Source organism: Gobio gobio, assembly GCF_949357685.1.
Source record: "Gobio gobio genome assembly, chromosome: 15".
Taxonomy (NCBI): Eukaryota; Metazoa; Chordata; class Actinopteri; order Cypriniformes; family Gobionidae; genus Gobio; species Gobio gobio.
Genome location: NC_137108.1, coordinates 20502215 through 20522352, shown reverse-complemented (window position 1 = coordinate 20522352; position 20138 = coordinate 20502215). Strand labels below are relative to the sequence as shown.

At 39.1% G+C, this 20138-nt stretch overlaps 1 protein-coding gene across 4 annotated transcripts; it reads left to right on the top strand.

The window, feature by feature from the left end:
• The first annotated feature begins 1756 nt into the window (after positions 1-1756).
• On the top strand, positions 1757-9978 carry tmem196b (transmembrane protein 196b). 4 transcript variants are annotated; one of them, XM_079836779.1, is made up of 4 exons: positions 1757-2174; positions 3135-3191; positions 3428-3713; positions 9225-9978. In XM_079836779.1, coding segments are annotated over exons 1-4 (510 nt in total). In that variant the 5' UTR covers positions 1757-2009; the 3' UTR covers positions 9227-9978. The 4 variants fall into 4 exon arrangements, with proteins under 4 accessions (XP_079692905.1, XP_079692906.1, XP_079692907.1 ...); XM_079836780.1 differs by having other exon boundaries at positions 3444-3682; positions 9225-9954; XM_079836781.1 differs by having other exon boundaries at positions 3444-3713; positions 9225-9954.
• The last annotated feature ends 10160 nt before the right edge of the window (positions 9979-20138 follow it).

Here is a 20138-nt window from a genome sequence, read left to right as displayed (position 1 = left end):
ACCCAGATTAGAACTTGCTGGGCACCACCGGGCCTGTGAAACCACATGTTAATGAGGAAAAACAAGAGTAATGACCGGAAAACATACTGGCTTCACACTTCAGAGGCACAAACAGGGAAAACAGCAGGCTTCACATTGCACTGCTTCAACACAGTGACCTCCGGTGTATTGCAGTTGTTGTTTCCTTCCTGAAACGTGGCTAGCAGGTCACCATAAAGGAAAATTTAAATGTTTTTATGGTGCGGGTATTTAAAAAGTTATATTAATAACAATGAATGAGAGTGTATTTTGTTTTATAATAGAACTACATTGTATAATTTAGCCAGCTAGTCTTAAAATACAGCGGAACAATTTCACACATTTTTAATGAAGGTTTTCAGGCGGAGAGATCTCATCCTGTGCTGCAGATCTTCGAGAGTGAGTGAGAAGTGCCTGGAGGTAGATCAGCACAGAGCGGCCATACTCGGCAGGGTCAGAGCCCCTTTTTTCATGAGCACTGAGGCACATCGAACTGAGATTAATGGGATGTGACTGCCTTTATCGCAGGACCCTTTCACCGGATCACATGCAGAGGGTGGCCGAGCAGTGTTACACTCACTGAGGGGCATCTGAGCACATCAGCGTAGATAGTGGGCCATGTATCTGGAGTTTATGTAATGATGAAAGATAAAAATATATCCCTTTCATCCCTCATCGAGCTATTTCAGAGTCATGGCCGTCAAAATACATTTGTTAAACTACATTTATACTCAATTTGTCAGATAGAAACAGTGAGGAAGTTGTCCCGCAGTTATGTTGCTGTTAAGGGACTAAGAAGGTAAAGATTGGCAAAAGAAGGTTAATGAATTAGTCAAATATTTAACCAAAAAAATATGTTTTGATGCTTTCATTGTATGGGCAAAAACAGTTGTTCGGAATACATTATTTTGGGTTCCACAGAAGTAAAAATGTAAATTCAGGTTTGGAACGACATGAGGTTAAATAATTAATGACAGAATTTAAATTTTTGGATGGCTGAACAATCTCTTTGATATAAAAAATGCAAATTCTGTCGCAACCTCATGTTGTTCCAAACCCATAAGACTTTCGTTCATCTTCGGAACACAAATGAAGATCTTTTTGAAGATCTACACCTCCATTGACAGTCTACGCAACCAATTTTCAAACACCAGAAAGGTAAAAAAAAAGACATCATTAAAGTTATCCATGCGATCCAAGTGAGTGCTTTGTTTGTGCAAAAAAACAACATAATTTACCACTTTATTTACAACATTTTAATCTCATGTGAGCACCACGATGCATGCGTGTTGTGTTGACGCGAGAGCAGTTGTTGTTGCATAAATGCGCATTTGTGGAGATTAATATTTTGTAAATAAAGTGGTAAATTAAGTTTTTTTGAGCAAGCACTCGCATTGCTTCATAAAACAGTGGTTAAACCACTGGAGTCACATGGATTACTTTAATGTCTTTACTACCTTTCTGGGGCTTGAAAGTGGTAGATGCATAGACTGTAAATGGAGGGATAGAAATCTCTCAGAACAAACGATAGTCTTATGGGTTTGGAACGACAATGAGGGTGAGGAATTAATAACAGAATTTCTATTTTTGGGTGAACTATCCCTTTAAGTACTCAGCTTTAACAATAAGTCTTCAGGGAAGTAGGCTGTGTGTCTTTAATGTTTGTGTGTTAAAGATCAGGTAGTCATGTGACCAACATGTCCAACTGCTTATAAGAGTTCTGAAATCAGAGAAACATGCATTTATATGCAGTGAAAAGCAGGAGCAGCACACAGATTCATTTTTGCATTTGCTGATTTAGGAGACGTATTTCTAATAAATAAAAAAAAACATTCAAAACTGATACATGAAACTTTAAACTAAACAGTTCAGTTTTTTCTTAAAGCTGGAATGTGTAGCAGAAGAGCTGTAATAGCTGGGTGGCGAGGTGAGAGAGGGATTTTCTCCCTCTGACTCTTTCTCACAGTCTGAGGAATGATGCCTGGAGGAGCATGTGCACCAAGCGAGCACTTGTTTGGAGTTTGCTGGTCCTCTCTGTCTTTCATATGGGACTCGGGGTGTCCTGCATCTCTCTGGGTGTGCTCGGGATCACACAAGCCCTGTGGCCACAGAAGAGCCAAAACTCCTTTTCTACACCAGTATGGAGCGGCATGTGTGTAAGTTAGAGATTGTTCATTTATCTTCTGCATGAGTTAATATACTATATGACTATATTTGAATCTGAATAATAAAATGGACTTGAATCTGAAGAATAAAATGAAATATATATATTTCATTAGGACAAGCAATTTGCTGAATGGATGGATATTATTTTATTATATTTTTCTGTCAAATACTTTGTTGAATTTATTATTTGTTAATCAATTATTGTTAATCAGTTATTCAATTATTATCATTCACATGAACTCTGTCTTAAATAAGGTATTATATTAATTTATTGATATATTATATTATTGTATTTCTGTCAAATACATTGTTGTATTTATTATTATTTGTTCATTTAATGTTAATCAATTATTCAATTAAAATAATTTACATTAGTTCTTAAAGACCCCCTGTGGTGAAAATGTTTATATGTCTATATGGTGTTTTTAATATAGAAAACCATGTGCAAATTCATCAGTCAACACCATAGAGTCATTCAGGGAGGATGTCAGAACCCAGAAATTCGACCCGGTTCCCTTGAGATTTCCCTATGGTTTTAAAATTATTATTATTTTTTTTTAATTTATGAGTAAAATAAAGCCTGTGGTAAACATAACTTATTGATACTTTGACGTTTTGTTCTACAAAGTAAACTGAAGACATGAAGAAATTATTTTCACAGGTAAAAAATGATGATCAAAAATGGTTTTAAGGGATAAATTATTGACTGCAGGGGGACTTTAAATAAGGTTTATTATTATATTATATTATATTATATTATATTATATTATATTATATTTACATTTTAAATTGTGTAATTATTCTTATTTTTAAGCATGGAGTTAATTAGAGTGATTTATACCTTTACAATTTCCAATGGGCAACTAAAATATGATATCCAGAATGTGTAATATGAAATTGTACAAGAATCTGACTTACAGTAGATTCAGTAACAGATCTCTGTTTTTCAGTTTCTTGTCTGTGGACTATGTGGGATACTGTGTGCGAAGAAGAGAACTGGACCAACTGTAAGAGGATAGTGACACAATGCGCAACAATATACATACTTCTTATCTAATCTATACACACATTCACAGAGATAACAACCGTAAGCCACCAACATCAGCTTGTAAATATTGTCTGTAGTCCCTGCTTTATCACTATTATGATACTATCGTGTAAGGCGAAATGCTATGTAATAATAGCTATAATGCTATGTAATTACTGTTATCTCATACTTGTTTTGTTGCGCCTCACATCACAGATGATCCTGTTTTCAGCCTGTTGCATCTGTGGACTTATCGGGGGAATTCTCAACATCCAGTTTGTGCGTGCGATGGTGAAACGGGCGAGCAGCCTGTACTATCTGCACCTGGCCTTCCTCTGCCTGGCCAGCCTGGGCGTCTTGAGTTGCACTCTCTCCACCTGGCTCACCTGCAGACTCGCCAGCAGTGAACAGAAAAGACTGTTTCTGGAAAGGGATCTGTCCCTGCATCATTCTGTGGACATGGGCGAGAAGGTGAAGGCGGTGTGCGGGGGAACTAGGGACTGTGAGATCTATTTTGCTTTTATTGAAAATGTAAAAGTGTACATTTGGTTTGTACAAAGTCCCTTAAAGGGATAATTCACCCAAAAATCTAAATTGTGTCATCATTTACTCACCCTTGTGATGTTCCAAACCTGTAAGACTTTCGTTCATCTTCGGGACACAAATGAAGATCATTTGATGAAATCAGAGAGCTTTCTGTTCCTCCATAGACAGCTATGCAACTGTCTGTTGCTTCAAAAAAAATCATAAAGAAATCGAAAAAATAATCCATATCGTCCACAGCTCAAACGTGCTGCGTATCACACGAGAATGAACCTCATTGGCTCTTGCTGAAGCTCAAACGTGATGCATATCACACGATAATGAACCTCATTGGTTCTTGCGGAAGCTCAAACGTGATGCGTAACACGATAATGAACCTCATTGGTTCTTGCAGAAGCTCAAACGTGCTGCGTAACACACAATAATGAACCTCATTGGTTCTTGCAGAAGCTCAAACGCGCTGCGTAACACGATAATGAACCTCATTGGTTCTTGCAGAAGCTCAAACGCGCTGCGTATCACGAGAATAAACCTCATTGGTTCTTGCAGAAGCTCAAACGTGCTGCGTATCACACGAGAATGAACCTCATTGGTTCTTGCTGAAGCTCAAACGTGACGCTTAACACAATAATGAGCCTCATTGGTTCTTGCAGAAGCTCAAACGTGATGCGTAACACGATAATGAACCTCATTGGTTCTTGCGGAAGCTCAAACGTGATGCGTAACCCGTTAATGAACCTCATTGGTTCTTGCGGAAGCTCAAACGTGATGCGTAACACGATAATGAGCCTCATTGGTTCTTGCTGAAGCTCAAACGTGCTGCGTAACACGATAATGAGCCTCATTGGTTCTTGCTGAAGCTCAAACGTGCTGCGTAACACGAGAATGAGCCTCATTGGTTCTTGCTGAAGCCCAAACGTGATGCGTAACACGAGAATTAACCTCATTGGTTCTTGTAGAAGCTCAAACGTGACGTGTAAAACGATAATGAACCTCATTGGTTCTTGCAGAAGCTCAAACATGATGCGTAACACGATAATGAACCTCATTGGTTCTTGCTGAAGCTCAAACGTGACGCGTAACACAATAATGAGCCTCATTGGTTCATGCAGAAGCTAGAATGTGATGCGTAACACGATAATGAACCTCATTGGTTCTTGCTGAAGCTCAAACGTGACGTGTAACACAATAATGAGCCTCATTGGTTCTTGCAGAAGCTCAAACGTGATGCGTAACACGATAATGAACCTCATTGGTTCTTGCTGAAGCTCAAACGTGACGCGTAACACAATAATGAGCCTCATTGGTTCTTGCTGAAGCTCAAACGTGATGCGTAACACAATAATGAGCCTCATTGGTTCTTGCAGAAGCTCAAACGTGATGCGTAACACAAGAATGAACCTCAATGGTTCTTGCAGAAGCTCAAACGTGAAGCGTAACACGATAATGAACCTCATTGGTTCTTGCTGAAGCCCAAACGTGACGTGTAAAACGATAATGAACCTCATTGGTTCTTGCGGAAGCTCAAACGTGCTGCGTAACACGAGAATGAACCTCAATGGTTCTTGCAGAAGCTCAAACGTGAAGCGTAACACAAGAATGAGCCTCATTGGTTCTTGCGGAAGCTCAAACGTGATGCGTAACACGAGAATGAACCTCATTGGTTCTTGCAAAAGCTAAAACGTGCTGCGCAACACGATAATGAACCTCATTGGTTCTTGCAGAAGCTCAAACGCGATGCGTAACACGATAATGAACCTCATTGGTTCTTGCAGAAGCTCAAACGTGATGCGTAACACGATAATGAACCTCATTGGTTCTTGCGGAAGCTCAAACGTGACGTGTAAAACGATAATGAACCTCATTGGTTCTTGCGGAAGCTCAAACATGATGCGTAACACGATAATTAACCTCATTGATTCTTGCAGAAGCTAAAACGTGCTGCGTAACACGATAATGAGCCTCATTGGTTCTTGCTGAAGCCCAAACGTGACGTGTAAAACGATAATGAACCTCATTGGTTCTTGCGGAAGCTCAAACGTGCTGCGTAACACGAGAATGAACCTCATTGGTTCTTGCAGAAGCTCAAACGTGATGCGTAACACGATAATGAACCTCATTGGTTCTTGCTGAAGCTCAAACGTGACGCGTAACACAATAATGAGCCTCATTGGTTCTTGCTGAAGCTCAAACGTGATGCGTAACACAATAATGAGCCTCATTGGTTCTTGCAGAAGCTCAAACGTGATGCGTAACACAAGAATGAACCTCAATGGTTCTTGCAGAAGCTCAAACGTGAAGCGTAACACGATAATGAACCTCATTGGTTCTTGCTGAAGCCCAAACGTGACGTGTAAAACGATAATGAACCTCATTGGTTCTTGCGGAAGCTCAAACGTGCTGCGTAACACGAGAATGAACCTCAATGGTTCTTGCAGAAGCTCAAACGTGAAGCGTAACACAAGAATGAGCCTCATTGGTTCTTGCGGAAGCTCAAACGTGATGCGTAACACGAGAATGAACCTCATTGGTTCTTGCAAAAGCTAAAACGTGCTGCGCAACACGATAATGAACCTCATTGGTTCTTGCAGAAGCTCAAACGCGATGCGTAACACGATAATGAACCTCATTGGTTCTTGCAGAAGCTCAAACGTGATGCGTAACACGATAATGAACCTCATTGGTTCTTGCGGAAGCTCAAACGTGACGTGTAAAACGATAATGAACCTCATTGGTTCTTGCGGAAGCTCAAACATGATGCGTAACACGATAATTAACCTCATTGATTCTTGCAGAAGCTAAAACGTGCTGCGTAACACGATAATGAGCCTCATTGGTTCTTGCTGAAGCCCAAACGTGACGTGTAAAACGATAATGAACCTCATTGGTTCTTGCGGAAGCTCAAACGTGCTGCGTAACACGAGAATGAACCTCATTGGTTCTTGCAGAAGCTCAAACGTGACGTGTAAAAACGATAATGAACCTCATTGGTTCTTGCTGAAGCTCAAACGTGACGCGTAACACAATAATGAGCCTCATTGGTTCGTGTGGAAGCTCAAACGTGATGCGTAACACGAGAATGAACCTCATTGGTTCTTGCAGAAGCTCAAACGTGAAGCGTAACACGATAATGAACCTCATTGGTTCTTGCTGAAGTTCAAACGTGACGCGTAACACGATAATGAACCTCATTGGTTCTTGCAGAAGCTAAAACGTGATGCGTATCACGATAATGAGCCTCATTGGTTCTTGCTGAAGCCCAAACGTGACGTGTAAAACGATAATGAACCTCATTGGTTCTTGCGGAAGCTCAAACGTGCTGCGTAACACGAGAATGAACCTCATTGGTTCTTGCAGAAGCTCAAACGTGACGTGTAAAAACGATAATGAGCCTCATTGGTTCGTGCGGAAGCTCAAACGTGATGCGTAACACGAGAATGAACCTCAATGGTTCTTGCAGAAGCTCAAACGTGAAGCGTAACACGATAATGAACCTCATTGGTTCTTGCTGAAGTTCAAACGTGACGCGTAACACGATAATGAACCTCATTGGTTCTTGCAGAAGCTAAAACGTGATGCGTATCACACAATAATGAACCTCATTGGTTCTTGCAGAAGCTCAAACATGATGCGTAACACGATAATGAACCTCATTGGTTCTTGCTGAAGCTCAAACGTGAAGCGTAACACGATAATGAACCTCATTGGTTCTTGCAGAAGCTCAAACGTGATGCGTATCACACGATAATGAACCTCATTGGTTCTTGCAGAAGCTCAAACGTGATGCGTATCACACAATAATGAACCTCATTGGTTCTTGCAGAAGCTCAAACATGATGCGTAACACGATAATGAACCTCATTGGTTCTTGCTGAAGCTCAAACGTGACGCGTAACACAATAATGAGCCTCATTGGTTCTTGCGGAAGCTCAAACGTGAAGCGCAACACGAGAACGAGCCTCATTGGTTCTTGCGGAAGCTCAAACGTGATGCGTAACACGAGAATGAACCTCAATGGTTCTTGCAGAAGCTCAAACGTGATGCATAGCATGATAATGAACCTCATTGGTTCTTGCAGAAGCTCAAACATGATGCGTAACACGATAATGAACCTCATTGGTTCTTGCTAAAGCTCAAAAGTGACGCGTAACACAATAATGAGCCTCATTGGTTCTTGCAGAAGCTCAAACGTGATGCGTGACACGATAATGAGCCTCATTGGTTCTTGCGGAAGCTCAAACGTGATGCGTAACACACGAGAATGAACCTCATTGGTTTACACACATCAAGTGAACATGCTTGAGCTTCCGTTTACCAAAATTGATGTGTGAGTTGATGAATGTTTATGAGAATAAAAGCCTAAATTCAGTCTGTTCATCATTTAAAGCAGTCGTGGCGCTTTAGAAAATTTTAGACTAAACCCCTCAATTCATATAGATTAGTTTTACAATCTCTTTATTAACTTTTTGAAGCATAAAGGTTTCAGTTGTGCAGCTGTCAATGGAGGGACAGAAATCTCTCAGAGTTCATCAAAAAGATCTTCATTTGTGTTCCGAAGATTAACAAAAGTCTTACAGGTTTGGAACATCACGAGGGTGTTTCATTAATGAAAGACTTTAAATTGTTGGTTGAACTAACCCTTTATTTGACAACAAGTTATTTCACTTGGCGGCCATCTTTGAAACGCCTCTCAGGAAGCTATTTCAGTCATGCAAGTGCAGCTTATATCTCTTTGAATGGGGAAACAATAAATTATCTAAAGCTTTTCACCAAGCTTATGATAAAAATTCATATTAGAAATCTGACAACAACTGTCTCATAAATTTTGTTTCTAAATGCTCAAATCATGACAAAAAAACAAAACAAAACAATTTCAGGCTGGACTTGCCAATGCACATGTGCAGTCATAAGTGTGTGACTCTTTCTAAAGAATCCGGAGTTTCTAAAGGCAGCTGCAATGACTTTACCAATTGCTGATTGGCTCTTTTATTTAGAAGATGGGACTTATTCCACCATATTGCACATTACACTTTCTCATATTCATAGTAATATGAGTAGTACACCATCTTTTCATATCTAAAGTCTTTGGTAGAATTACTTAGTTTAAGTCTAATCATGATTATTTGTCTTTCATGAGATGGGAGCTATTCTGTTTCAGTTAAAGTTATAAAAATAAATATGGAATACGACCATTCTAAAGGATTTGTTTTTGTTGCACATATATACATAACGTTAATATTAAGCATTTTTGGTAAGCGAGTCTACTTTATTCCTGGTTGTATGAGGGACACACTCATGCCTGTAATTATGATTTAGGAATATGTGTATTAAATATTATACAATAGCTAGACTTCATAGGGTTAAAAATAAGCAGCATAGGCAAACTCTTTATGTGTGTATGTGGGAGGGAGATAGCGAGAGCGCGAGAGAGAGGAAATTATCACACTGACTGTTTTCTCTGGCCTATCAGGAAGTTCCAGTGAAGCATGCTACGCACAACAGGAGCACCTCACTACCATAAAGCTTCCAACCTTCGGATCTGCATCCAGGTTTTCTCCGAAAGACTCATTTTAAACACTGTTCCAATAGCCGGGCTGTGTTCAAAGCACCTTGCAAAATCGCTAATCAAGGATTTGGTACTCTGAATACTGAATGCCAAAAAGCACAAACATTGCAGTCACAGATGGAAACCCCAATGCCGGTCAATGACCTTGTGAATAGCTGCTTATATTCGGAATTTACAATACAACAGCGACATCTGCTGGTGAAACATGTCAGCACCCGAGTGGAGCACGAAGTGCCTAACAGCAGAAGAAAGCAATCAGGGAATACAGAAAAAGATGTAAATCTACAGGTATTTACAGGCCGTGTTCGAATTTGACTTCCAGGGCAGGCAACTTTTTGAAGGAACGTCTGCTAATTTACCTTACCTAATCGCAATGGAAAGCACTTCAGTGTAGGCCTACTGTTACTACTGTTACGCTACTGTTACATTACGTTCCGGATTTTCGACTTATCGAACTTTTATAACTGACACGTTTGAAAACCCTTTTGAAGCCTATTGTATAAAAACAAAGGAACATGTGATTTTTACCTTTTGTTTTGACCCCTTTCCCTCCTGCCAAGAGCATTAATTAGGCCTAACTGAATCGAAGCATAAAATACATAGCCTACTAAATACATGCAAATAAATATTTTCTAATAAAAAAGTGTTGTTTTTTCTGCCCATGAGACCTTAATTCTAATACTAGAATAGACAATGTCTTAGTTAAAGAGTGTTGAAATTTAGCAATGACCTACAAAGACAATAGAGTGGTGCAGGTATGACATTTTGTAGAGCATTTTAGCACTTCCGGTTCTGTCGTCTTTTTATGGGACTTTGGTTAAATGGTTGAAATAAGGTCTGTGGTGAACACAAGCTCAAGACACTTTCACATTTTATTCTACGACATAAAATATATCAGTATTATCCGACTCGTGATTTTTTTAAGCTGTTACGTGTCTTGAAAAAGGCGGTTGTTAACAAGTGGCTAAATGGGACTACAGAGGCTGTCTGGGACATTAAAGGGTTAGTTCACCCAAAAATGAAAATTCTGTCATTAATTACTTACCCTCATGTCGTTCGACACCCGTAAGACCTCCGTTCATCTTCGGAACACAAAGGAAGATATTTTAGTTGAAATCTGATGGCTCAGAAAGGCCTCCATTGGCACAATGCACGGTTCACTCTCAAGACCCATAAAAGGTACTAAAGACGTCGTTACAAAGTCCATCTCACTACAGTGGTTCTACAATAACTTTATAAAGCGACGACAATAGTTTTTGTGCGCAAAAAAAACCCTAAATAACGACTTATATAGTGATGACCAATTTCAAAACACAGCATCATGAAGCTTCGAAGCGTTATGAATCAGTGAGTCGATTCTGAGCCTTTCTGAGCCATCGGATTTCAACTAAAATATCTTCATTTGTGTTCCGAAGATGAACGAAGGTCTTACGGGTGTCGAATGAGGGTGAGTAAGTAATGACAGAATTTTCATTTTTGGGTGAACTAACCCTTTAAACGTCATCACGTTGAACAGCTAAACTTTTACAGCCTCAATAATTGTGCTCTTATAAATAGTCAATAGGAAAATGTTTTGAGATAAAAAACTGAAAGAGTCGTGGGAAGCTTAGTGATTGTGACGTTGAAGTCGAGCGACCGTGGTGTAGTCTGTTTGCCTATACTTCTGGCGACTGCATTTAGGCTTCAAAATGAATAAAAGTTGTGTTCGGACAAAACGTGTAAGTATCATACACTTTTGTTGATCACAGAGCTTGTTTTTTTGCGATAATACAAAAGCCTATGAGAAAATCCTATTTGAGTTTTTCTCGCGGGAACCATGTGCGATGCTAACTACCGGTACAAAATTACGTCATACCTGCACCACTCCATAACCTTACTGATATAGCCTCATTTATAAAAAGAACCACATCATTCATTAATTTAAAGGAATGAAAGTGGAAAAAATGAAAATGTCCATACTATGGAAGTCAATGGGGCATATTAACTGTTTGGTTACCCATCTTCTTCAAAATATCTAAGAAATTCATACAAGTTTGGAACAAATGAAAACTGAATTTTAATTTTCGGGTGAACTGTCCCTTTAAGAGGCATGACATAACAGCAATACACTACTGGACATATCAATGCAGAAATCCTTTCTCCTTTCAGAAATGGGCCCCATATGACACTAGAGGGCGCTGTTCCCTATATATAACTCAACCCCTGCTGCCCCCTTTCTCCCATCTTCCACTTTGTGTCTCTGAAGCTGACAGCTCGTGAACCATTCACAAATCATGGTTATGAACAGAAGCATTCCTTTGTCCTCTGGGTATATAGGGCTTCATTTGGTTCATTCCCATGATATATGCCGAGGGCAAGAAGTCGTTTAACACACAATTTATTAACTTCCTGATTTATAACCCATGTAAATGAAATGTGGTCTCTCCACTTCTCCCTTTACTCTCTGAATAGCCTCTAATAATTTTGTGACTGATGATGTGAATAAGGAAGAAAGTACAATAATTATAGATAAGAAAACAAATGCGAGGCTTGCCTTTCCCTTGACCTATAGACTATCCTGGTCATCCAAGCACATCCATAAAATGTCTTCATTGTAGTTTTTGTTTTTAAAGCTCATTAAGACATCAAGGTTTTAGTCTTTTTAACAGTAGCTTTCAAGTAAGAAATACAGAAATTGAATAATCAAATGTAAAATAAAACACTGCATAGTACTATATTTAAACTAAACTTCACTGTATGTTTGTTATTAAAGCTAATAATTCAGTCAAGAGCAGTGGGTGATTCTCTTTTTTTATCTTGTTGTTTGATTAAAATGAAGGACACAGACAACAGAAGTATATTAGGCTGCTGTCACTTTAAGAGCTGCATAGCTTCAATACACTGTTGCACACGCAGTTTCTTTCACAACTCTTAAGTTCACATAAGACATTTGACATTTCAAGCACAATAAGCTGCTAAAGATAACTCAATAAGGAATTGCATGATATCTGAGGCAGCTTTGGGTGTGTGTCAGTCAGCACGAGTACCACATTGAGTACATTTTTTGCTGCTTAATAGCTCTTTCATCTTTTACACCAAGCACGTCCAACAATTTATTGGTTGGCATGAAACAGAAGTTGCAATATGTAGGGCGGGACTAGATTTTGTCCATTTCACAAAAAGCACGCTGGATCCAAAAGGATGTGTCATATGATTTACTTGCACCTATAGACAACATATGTGATTATTATAGCCTAAAGGTGCACTATGTAAAAATTTTTTCAGTAAAATATCCAAAAACACTATAGACCAGTGTTATATATTTTGTTCAGTTGAGTATTTACAATATCCCAAATGTTTCCAACTATTTGTTAATAGTGAGAAAATTGCTATTTTAACCAAGGAATCGGGATGTGTGAGGAAATCGCCTGTCAATTGCCTCATATCTGCGTTACCCTCAGTTTCCGGTTTTATTTTGCAGAAACGCTTTACTCTCACTGCAGTGTGCAAGTGTCATAGCAGCCGCCGAGCGAACGCACAGAGTAACGTCATAACATAATTTTACATAACAACACAATCAGATGTATCTGATATGATATAACAGAGCTGCGTTACCTCATACTCATGACTGGAAAAGCGGAAGTGGCGCCGGCGACAGTGCCATAATAAAAGTCCCGCCGGCGACTATAGGCCATAATAACAGTCCCGCTGCTCGCGAGGCTATGTTCCGCTCTTCTTATTAACAATCACTCCAGCGGCCTTGCTCAACACTCCGTCCTGTTCTGCTTCATACTACAGTAACATTAATAATCGCATCCATGAACATGATTTCTGCCCGAGTCCTATCCCGATTCTTTTCCTCCGGCTGTGAGGTGAAGACCACATGTCCCAAGATTCTGTGCTCAAATGTGGCGTCATCAAACTACGCCTTTGTTTTGAACAGGCAACCTCTAGTGGACGGAAAAGTTACAAAGTGCAGCTTTAACTATTACACCTGGTGAGGAAAGCTCTTGTATTATTTGAGAATAAAATAGCATGTTTGATTAAGAACAAGGAACAAGTGTGAACCTATTTTTGCATGAGGGATTGTAAAAAAAAAAATTCTCCCCAAAAATCCCCCAGATTTACATTGGCTCTAAGAAATCTTTGAAGTCCAAGTTCAACAATCAACATTGTCATATCCATTACCATGCCAAACACTCAAGGAGTTGTCATGACAGAAATATAATGCCCCATAGACAAAATAACTGATAAAAATGACATGCTCGGCACAAGGCTACCCGAGTTTGAGTCCTGGCTTGAGATTCAGGCTTCTCAAGCCAACATCAAAGTTTGTTCTCAAACTTTAGCCTCTAGTTGCAAATTGTGGTATGTTGCAAAGCATTCGCATCTCTTGTGTTTTTATTAATGATGTCATCAGCGATTAGTTATATAAAGCAATCACACTGACTCTTGGCTTCTAGTATATATCTTCACTTTTATGCCATCTTTCATGGCATGAAAGGTTTGCACATTATCATTAAAAAGCACTTACTCTATAGAGAAAATGAATCGGATTTTCCGACTATTGGACTTTGTTCCCTACATCTCACTAACATTTTAAAACTTCCCCATTTTATCTTAGATAAACATAAACACGCCCTGTTCAGATGGAAAATGTTTTATGGATAGTTATCAGAGGACAACTTGCTCAATCAGCTGGAACAATGTTTCTTTAAATATGTCAGTTTGTTTCTCTTGCTGGTCGCTTTCCACATTCGCTTGTCTGGATGAGCGGCGACCTTGTTCCACTGACTCATACGAGCAAAGATTTTGTGACTCACTGTTGGCGGTGTGTGAGGGATGAGCTGTGTAAATCATCTCCCCTCCCAGAGCCACTGAGAACTTGGGGTAACCTGGACCAGTGGGACGTTCTCTCCATAATTGCCTCTCTGAGCATTAAACCACACAGCAATCACAATATGACTGAGTATTTGGAGGAAACTGGTGGAGACAGGAAGTAGTCCTCTCGTATCGTTTGCTGGCTCATCACTCTGGCAGAAGATGCTTGGAAATTTAAATGTCATTGTGTGGTTCATTTCAGAGGTGCCGCCGAGTTGATTTTGAGTGCAGAAAGTTCTACTGACTGAAGTTCAAAAATAACTGTTGCCCTTGGCTATCACACTCGGTTGAAATGAACTGATACATTACAGTATATATAAGGCATACAGCAGCTTTTGTTGTTTTGACCACTCAAACAGAGGGCTCTACCAGGTAGCGGCGTGTGTGGTGAGTGCTTTAGATGGAGAAGATGAAGGGAATTCTCTTGTGACAGGTCACATTGACGCTGTTGCAGCTGAGGTCTGCCAACCCCGCCTATAATGGAGAACACAGACATGGAGAAGTGCACTGAAGGATGTGGTCAGAGGGAGACGAGGCTTACCAACTTTATTAATGACTCATTAATTGACTGTAAATGCTAGAGGTGGTTTCCCATAGTACACCCTTTGGTACACTGGAAATTTGATGGAGGGTTATTTATTTTCACTGATTAAGCGTGCATGTGTTCGGTAATTTGGGAAATTCTGGGGAACCTTGTTATGAGGTTACCTATATCACCATCTTTAGTGCTTTATTGAGTTTTACACTGCAAAAAGGACATTTTGATTTTGTTTTTTTTTTGTCTTGTTGTCCAGTAAAAAAAAAAGAAACATCCTGAAAACAAGATACATTTACTTGAGAGGCAAAATTCTAAGATATTAACCCCCGGTTTCACAGACAAGGCTTAAAAGTGCATGTCTGAGCTGTTTTAACTGAAAGCAACTTGAGACAAAACAATGGCACTGGCATATTTTAATATAGGCCTACACTATATTGCCAAAAGTATTGGGACACCCCTCCAAATCATTGAATCCAGGAGTTCCAATCACTTCCATGGCCACAGGTGTATAAAATCAAGCACCTAGGCATGCAGACGCTTCTACAAACATTTGTAAAAGAATGGGTCACTCTCAGGAGCTCAGTGAATTCAAGTGTGGTACCGTGATAGGTTGCCACCTGTGCAATAAGTCTATTCCTGAAATTTCCTCATTACTAAATAACTACTAACAATCAACTGTTAGTGGTATTATAACAAAGTGGAAGCAATTGGGAACAAAAGCAAGTCTACAGACCTCCAAACTTCTCTGGAGTGACGAATCACGCTTCTCTGTCTGGCAATCTGATGGATGAGTCTGGGTTTGGCAGCTGCAGAGAATGGTACTTGTCTGACTGCATTTTTCATGTTTTGGCACAATGGGCATGGCCCCTTAGTTCCAGTGAAAGGAACTGTTAATGCTTCAGTATACCAAGACATTTTGGACAATTTCATGCTTGTGGGAACAGTTTGGGGATCGCCCCTTCTTGTTCCAACATGACTTCGCACCAGTGCACAAAGTAAGGTCCATGAAGACATGGATGAGCGAGTTTGGTGTGGAGGAACTTTAAAGACCTGACCTCAATCCGATAGAGGCCTTGTGTGGTCAGGCCTTCTCGTCCAACATCAGTGCCTGACCTCACAACTGCGCTTCTAGAAGAATGGTCAAAAATTCCCATAAACACACTCCTAAACCTTGTGGAATGCCTTCCCAGAAGAGTTAAAGCTGTTATAGCAGCAAAAGGTGGGTCAACTCCATATTAAACCCTACGGATTAAGAATGGGATGTCATTAACTCTTTCCCCACCAAACACAGAATTTTCTGTTATTTGTGAGAAAACGCTTCCCCGCCAAACACAGAAATTTTCCGGGTTTCCGTTGTAACAGAGTTTGTAGATAAGGGAAGAAGGAGGCGGGAACCGGTGAACGTTCAACAGACTTTAATAAAATAAATAAATAAAATGAAAGTAAAAGCGGCAGCCCCTCACGGTCAACTGCCGCATACATACACAAACGTAAACAAAACACAACTTAAAATCCAGGCCTGGTCCTCTCTCGTCCTTCACCGGTGTCGCTCGTCCATATATGCCTCCGTGCTCCCTCATGAGAGGACTCGAGACCAGTGTGCCTTGCAGGTGACGCTCATTCTCAATCACGCACACCGATCTCGCTTGCTCCTCCCATGTCTCTCGCTCGTCCAACACGCCACATCCGTGTTTTCACTGTTATACACTAGGGTACGCTATAACGCATCTTCTGAATGAGTACAAAATCTCCTGATCCAAACACAGGGTAAGAAGACGCAAAAAAAAACTAGAGATCGTATGTAAGCAGATGCATATGAAAAATAACGTGATCATCAACATTAAACATCATATAAATCAAAACTGCCTAATGTTACTGAATGAAATGTCGACCCAGGACGAGCTATAGGACTGTGCAAGCATTAGAGGTGTTGATGGACTCAATCTACTCCACCTGTGTTTTGATCATCACTCTGAATCTGATCTGGATGTAGTCTTTGAGAAAAAGCTTTTTGTTTATAATGTTGCTTTTTTATTAAACTTACCCATATTTAAGTGTTGATAAAAAAACGCTAGAAATATTTTTGTTTTGTTTAAAAGCAGAGGGTCTGCTCTTTCTTTTGATATATTTCATGCTCAGATATTCATACAAAATAAACAAAATTAATTCAAACAAAATATTCTATGGGCCATTACATTTTTGTGAAAATTATCAAAAACCCTGGCGGTGACTGGCAACTTTTTTTTTTAAACGCTGGTGGGGAAAGAGTTAAAGTTCATGTGCATATAAAGGCAGATGTCCCAAAACATTTGGCAATATAGTGTATGTCAGTGCCATTGTTTTGCTGAACTTTTTTACTCACCAGTTTCCAATTTTGACATCGATACCATGCGGGAAAAACTGCCAAATAGATATTTTAGATATTATCTAAATTTGGCAGCAGGTAGATTGATGAGTAAAATGAGTAAAAAGTATGCGCAATACGCACAATCCCATGCCGAAATTTAAACCCTGTAACACTAACAATATTTATCTTGGAGCAAATAAAACAAGTGAGTGAGGGGAGGCGGGTTTGTGTCGCTGTCGGAGAGATGAGAGAGCAAGAAAATGAGTGTTGGAAGCGTTTCAGATATTTCAGTATCGATATGTATTGAAAAATACAGTATAATCACTACATTTTACTTAGTTTATTATTTCAGATGTTTTTTTAAAAGACTTGTGAAATATTATGTATAAATTTCAACCCACCAAAGTGGCTAGTAGGAGTGACTGCGTCACACCACTACTGAAATCCATCTGCATTTGGCGGTTTGGTGGATGTCAAGCCCTGCACACCAGTAATGTTTTATTCTTAGGCACGTTTATAAAAGCTACTTAAATGTCTTAATTATACTGAGGCCTATTCCTGGTTTAATCTAAGACCTGTATGTGAAACCAGGGGCAAGTTGCATAAACGTATCCATTATGTTTAGACTGTGTCTTAAGAACTAATTAGACACACTCAATTAGTCAAGAGGTAATCAGTCTTACTTTTCTGATTCAAATTAGACCAATCTTACTTTTTATGTAACTGACTTTAAAAAGTTAAGTCTTGAAGAAAAAAATAGACGACTAACTTTTAAGACTAGTCTTAGCAGTTTATGCAACCGCCCCGAGCCCTAAGACTTGTTTCAGAGAATATATCTATAAGTTTATCTTTCTTACACATTTGGATTCTTTTCTTTAAATGTAGACATATAATTAACAAAAAGGTGTAGTCAAAATCTTCTCACTATTTTGCTTCTCAAGTAAACATTATAGACCTTTTTAATCAGAACAGTTTCCTTCAGTATTTTCTTTTAAAATAAATAAATAAGCCATAATTGTCATTTGGATATACTACAATTTCTAAATATTTTTTATTCTTGGATAACTGTATATGCATGATTCAGGCTACAGTTTACTGTTGTCTAAGTGAATCATTCAGCCTCTCCCTAGTTCACCATTAAACACAAGCCCCTGATGTACGGTGCTGGGAGTCAGTCGTATCCTGAATAGACAAACAGCGACCTGCCGTCACCTCTCTAATGTCCAGCAGATGGCTGTTATAGGCGTGAACTGCAGGTGCACATTCAAATACCTGCTCTAACACACCACACACACACACACACACACACACACACACACACACACACACACACACACACACACACACACACACACACACACACACACACACACACACACACTCACATGCATAAGTGCATAAACAGAAACTTGCATACATTTTTTTGTACTTAAATCTTTTTTTTTTTGACAAAGGCTTGACAAACACTTCATTCTGTTTCCAGTGGAAACATGTTGTATAAAAATAGATTTTTCAATATCTTTAAGGTGAGTGGTTGCAAAGTTATACTCAGGTAAGTATATTAAAGGGATAGTTCACCCAAAAACGAAAATGTGATGTTTTTCTGCTTACCCCCAAGGCATCCAAGATGTAGGTGTCTTCGTTTCTTCAGTAGAACACAAATGAAGATTTTTAATCTTCAAAAAGATCACGCTTCACGTTGCTGTGTGTCACTCATATAATGCTTGTCAATGGGGTCTAATTCTATTAGAGTAAAAAAAACATGGACAGACAACTTCGAATTAAACCCGAATTAAATTATACCGAACGGTATTTATGCAATTAATTTCACCTCATATCAGACGAACGCTTCAGCTCTCCAGACTGCCATCACTTCCCGTGAGTGAGGTCAAAACTCCGGCCGGGTCTTAGATTTATACATAGATACCTCATTAGTGCCTGCATGGATCATCGCGTGGATCGCTCGAATGAGGAATCTACGTATACATATCTATGACCCGGCCGGAATTTTGACCTCACTCACGGGAAGTGATGGCAGTCTGGAGAGCTGAAGCGTTCGTCTGATATGAGGTGAAATTAATTGCATAAATACCTGAGAGAAACCGATCGTTTCGTGTCTTAAGACATCAATGTGTCGTCACGAGCCGTGGGGTTTAATTTAGTTGTCTGTCCATGTTTTTTTTACTCTAATATAATTAGACTCCATTGACAAGCATTATATGAGTAAAAATCTTCATTTGTGTTCTACTGAAGAAACAAAGACACCTACATCTTGGATGCCTTAGGGGTAAGCAGAAAAACTAACATTTTCGTTTTTGGGTGAACTATCCCTTTAAACAACATCTTATTATGTTCACTGAAATTCATACATGAAACTGCATATTAACCTCTTAAAGTGGAGTCAATCAGACTATTTTTTTTTTTTTTTTAATCTACAGGATGCAATAACTATGCAATAACATTAGTTTCTGCAAAATACTTGCATAACTAAAACAGAGTTAAACATGTTATGCACCGAGCACGTTCTCAGAATTAGTATGTTAGAATGAACACTAATCTTTATGACGGTGATTTCATATAAAGCACCATAATTTAACTCAAAACAGCATATGTAAAACTAAACAGTAAACACAACTACAACTTAAAGGAATTAACAACATCAACTATTTACAGTTTTCATAAGGCCCCATTCCTTTTTCTGGGCCTAAATTATTGAATATATTCAGGTGCCATAGAAAATAGCCACTCACCCGGACAAAATGCACGTTACATCCCAATATGCCTACTTGTATGCCCTAAAAGTGTGTACTCCTTTTGAGAAGAAAAGGATAATAATTTTGAGTGTATAGCGGAAAAGTAGGCTATCATATCATAAAATTGGACCGTACACCATTCTGTCAATCCACCTGTCACATTTAAAACCCTCATTACACACATTGTATTTAGTTAAATTTATACTACTCAAACAATTCTTCCTGTATTGGAGAGAAAACAAGTAGCCTGTTGATCTGTCATTTGTGGGTCTTTCGTGCTGAGAACGCTCATGTTTTTTGGAATAATGATGCATTTAATA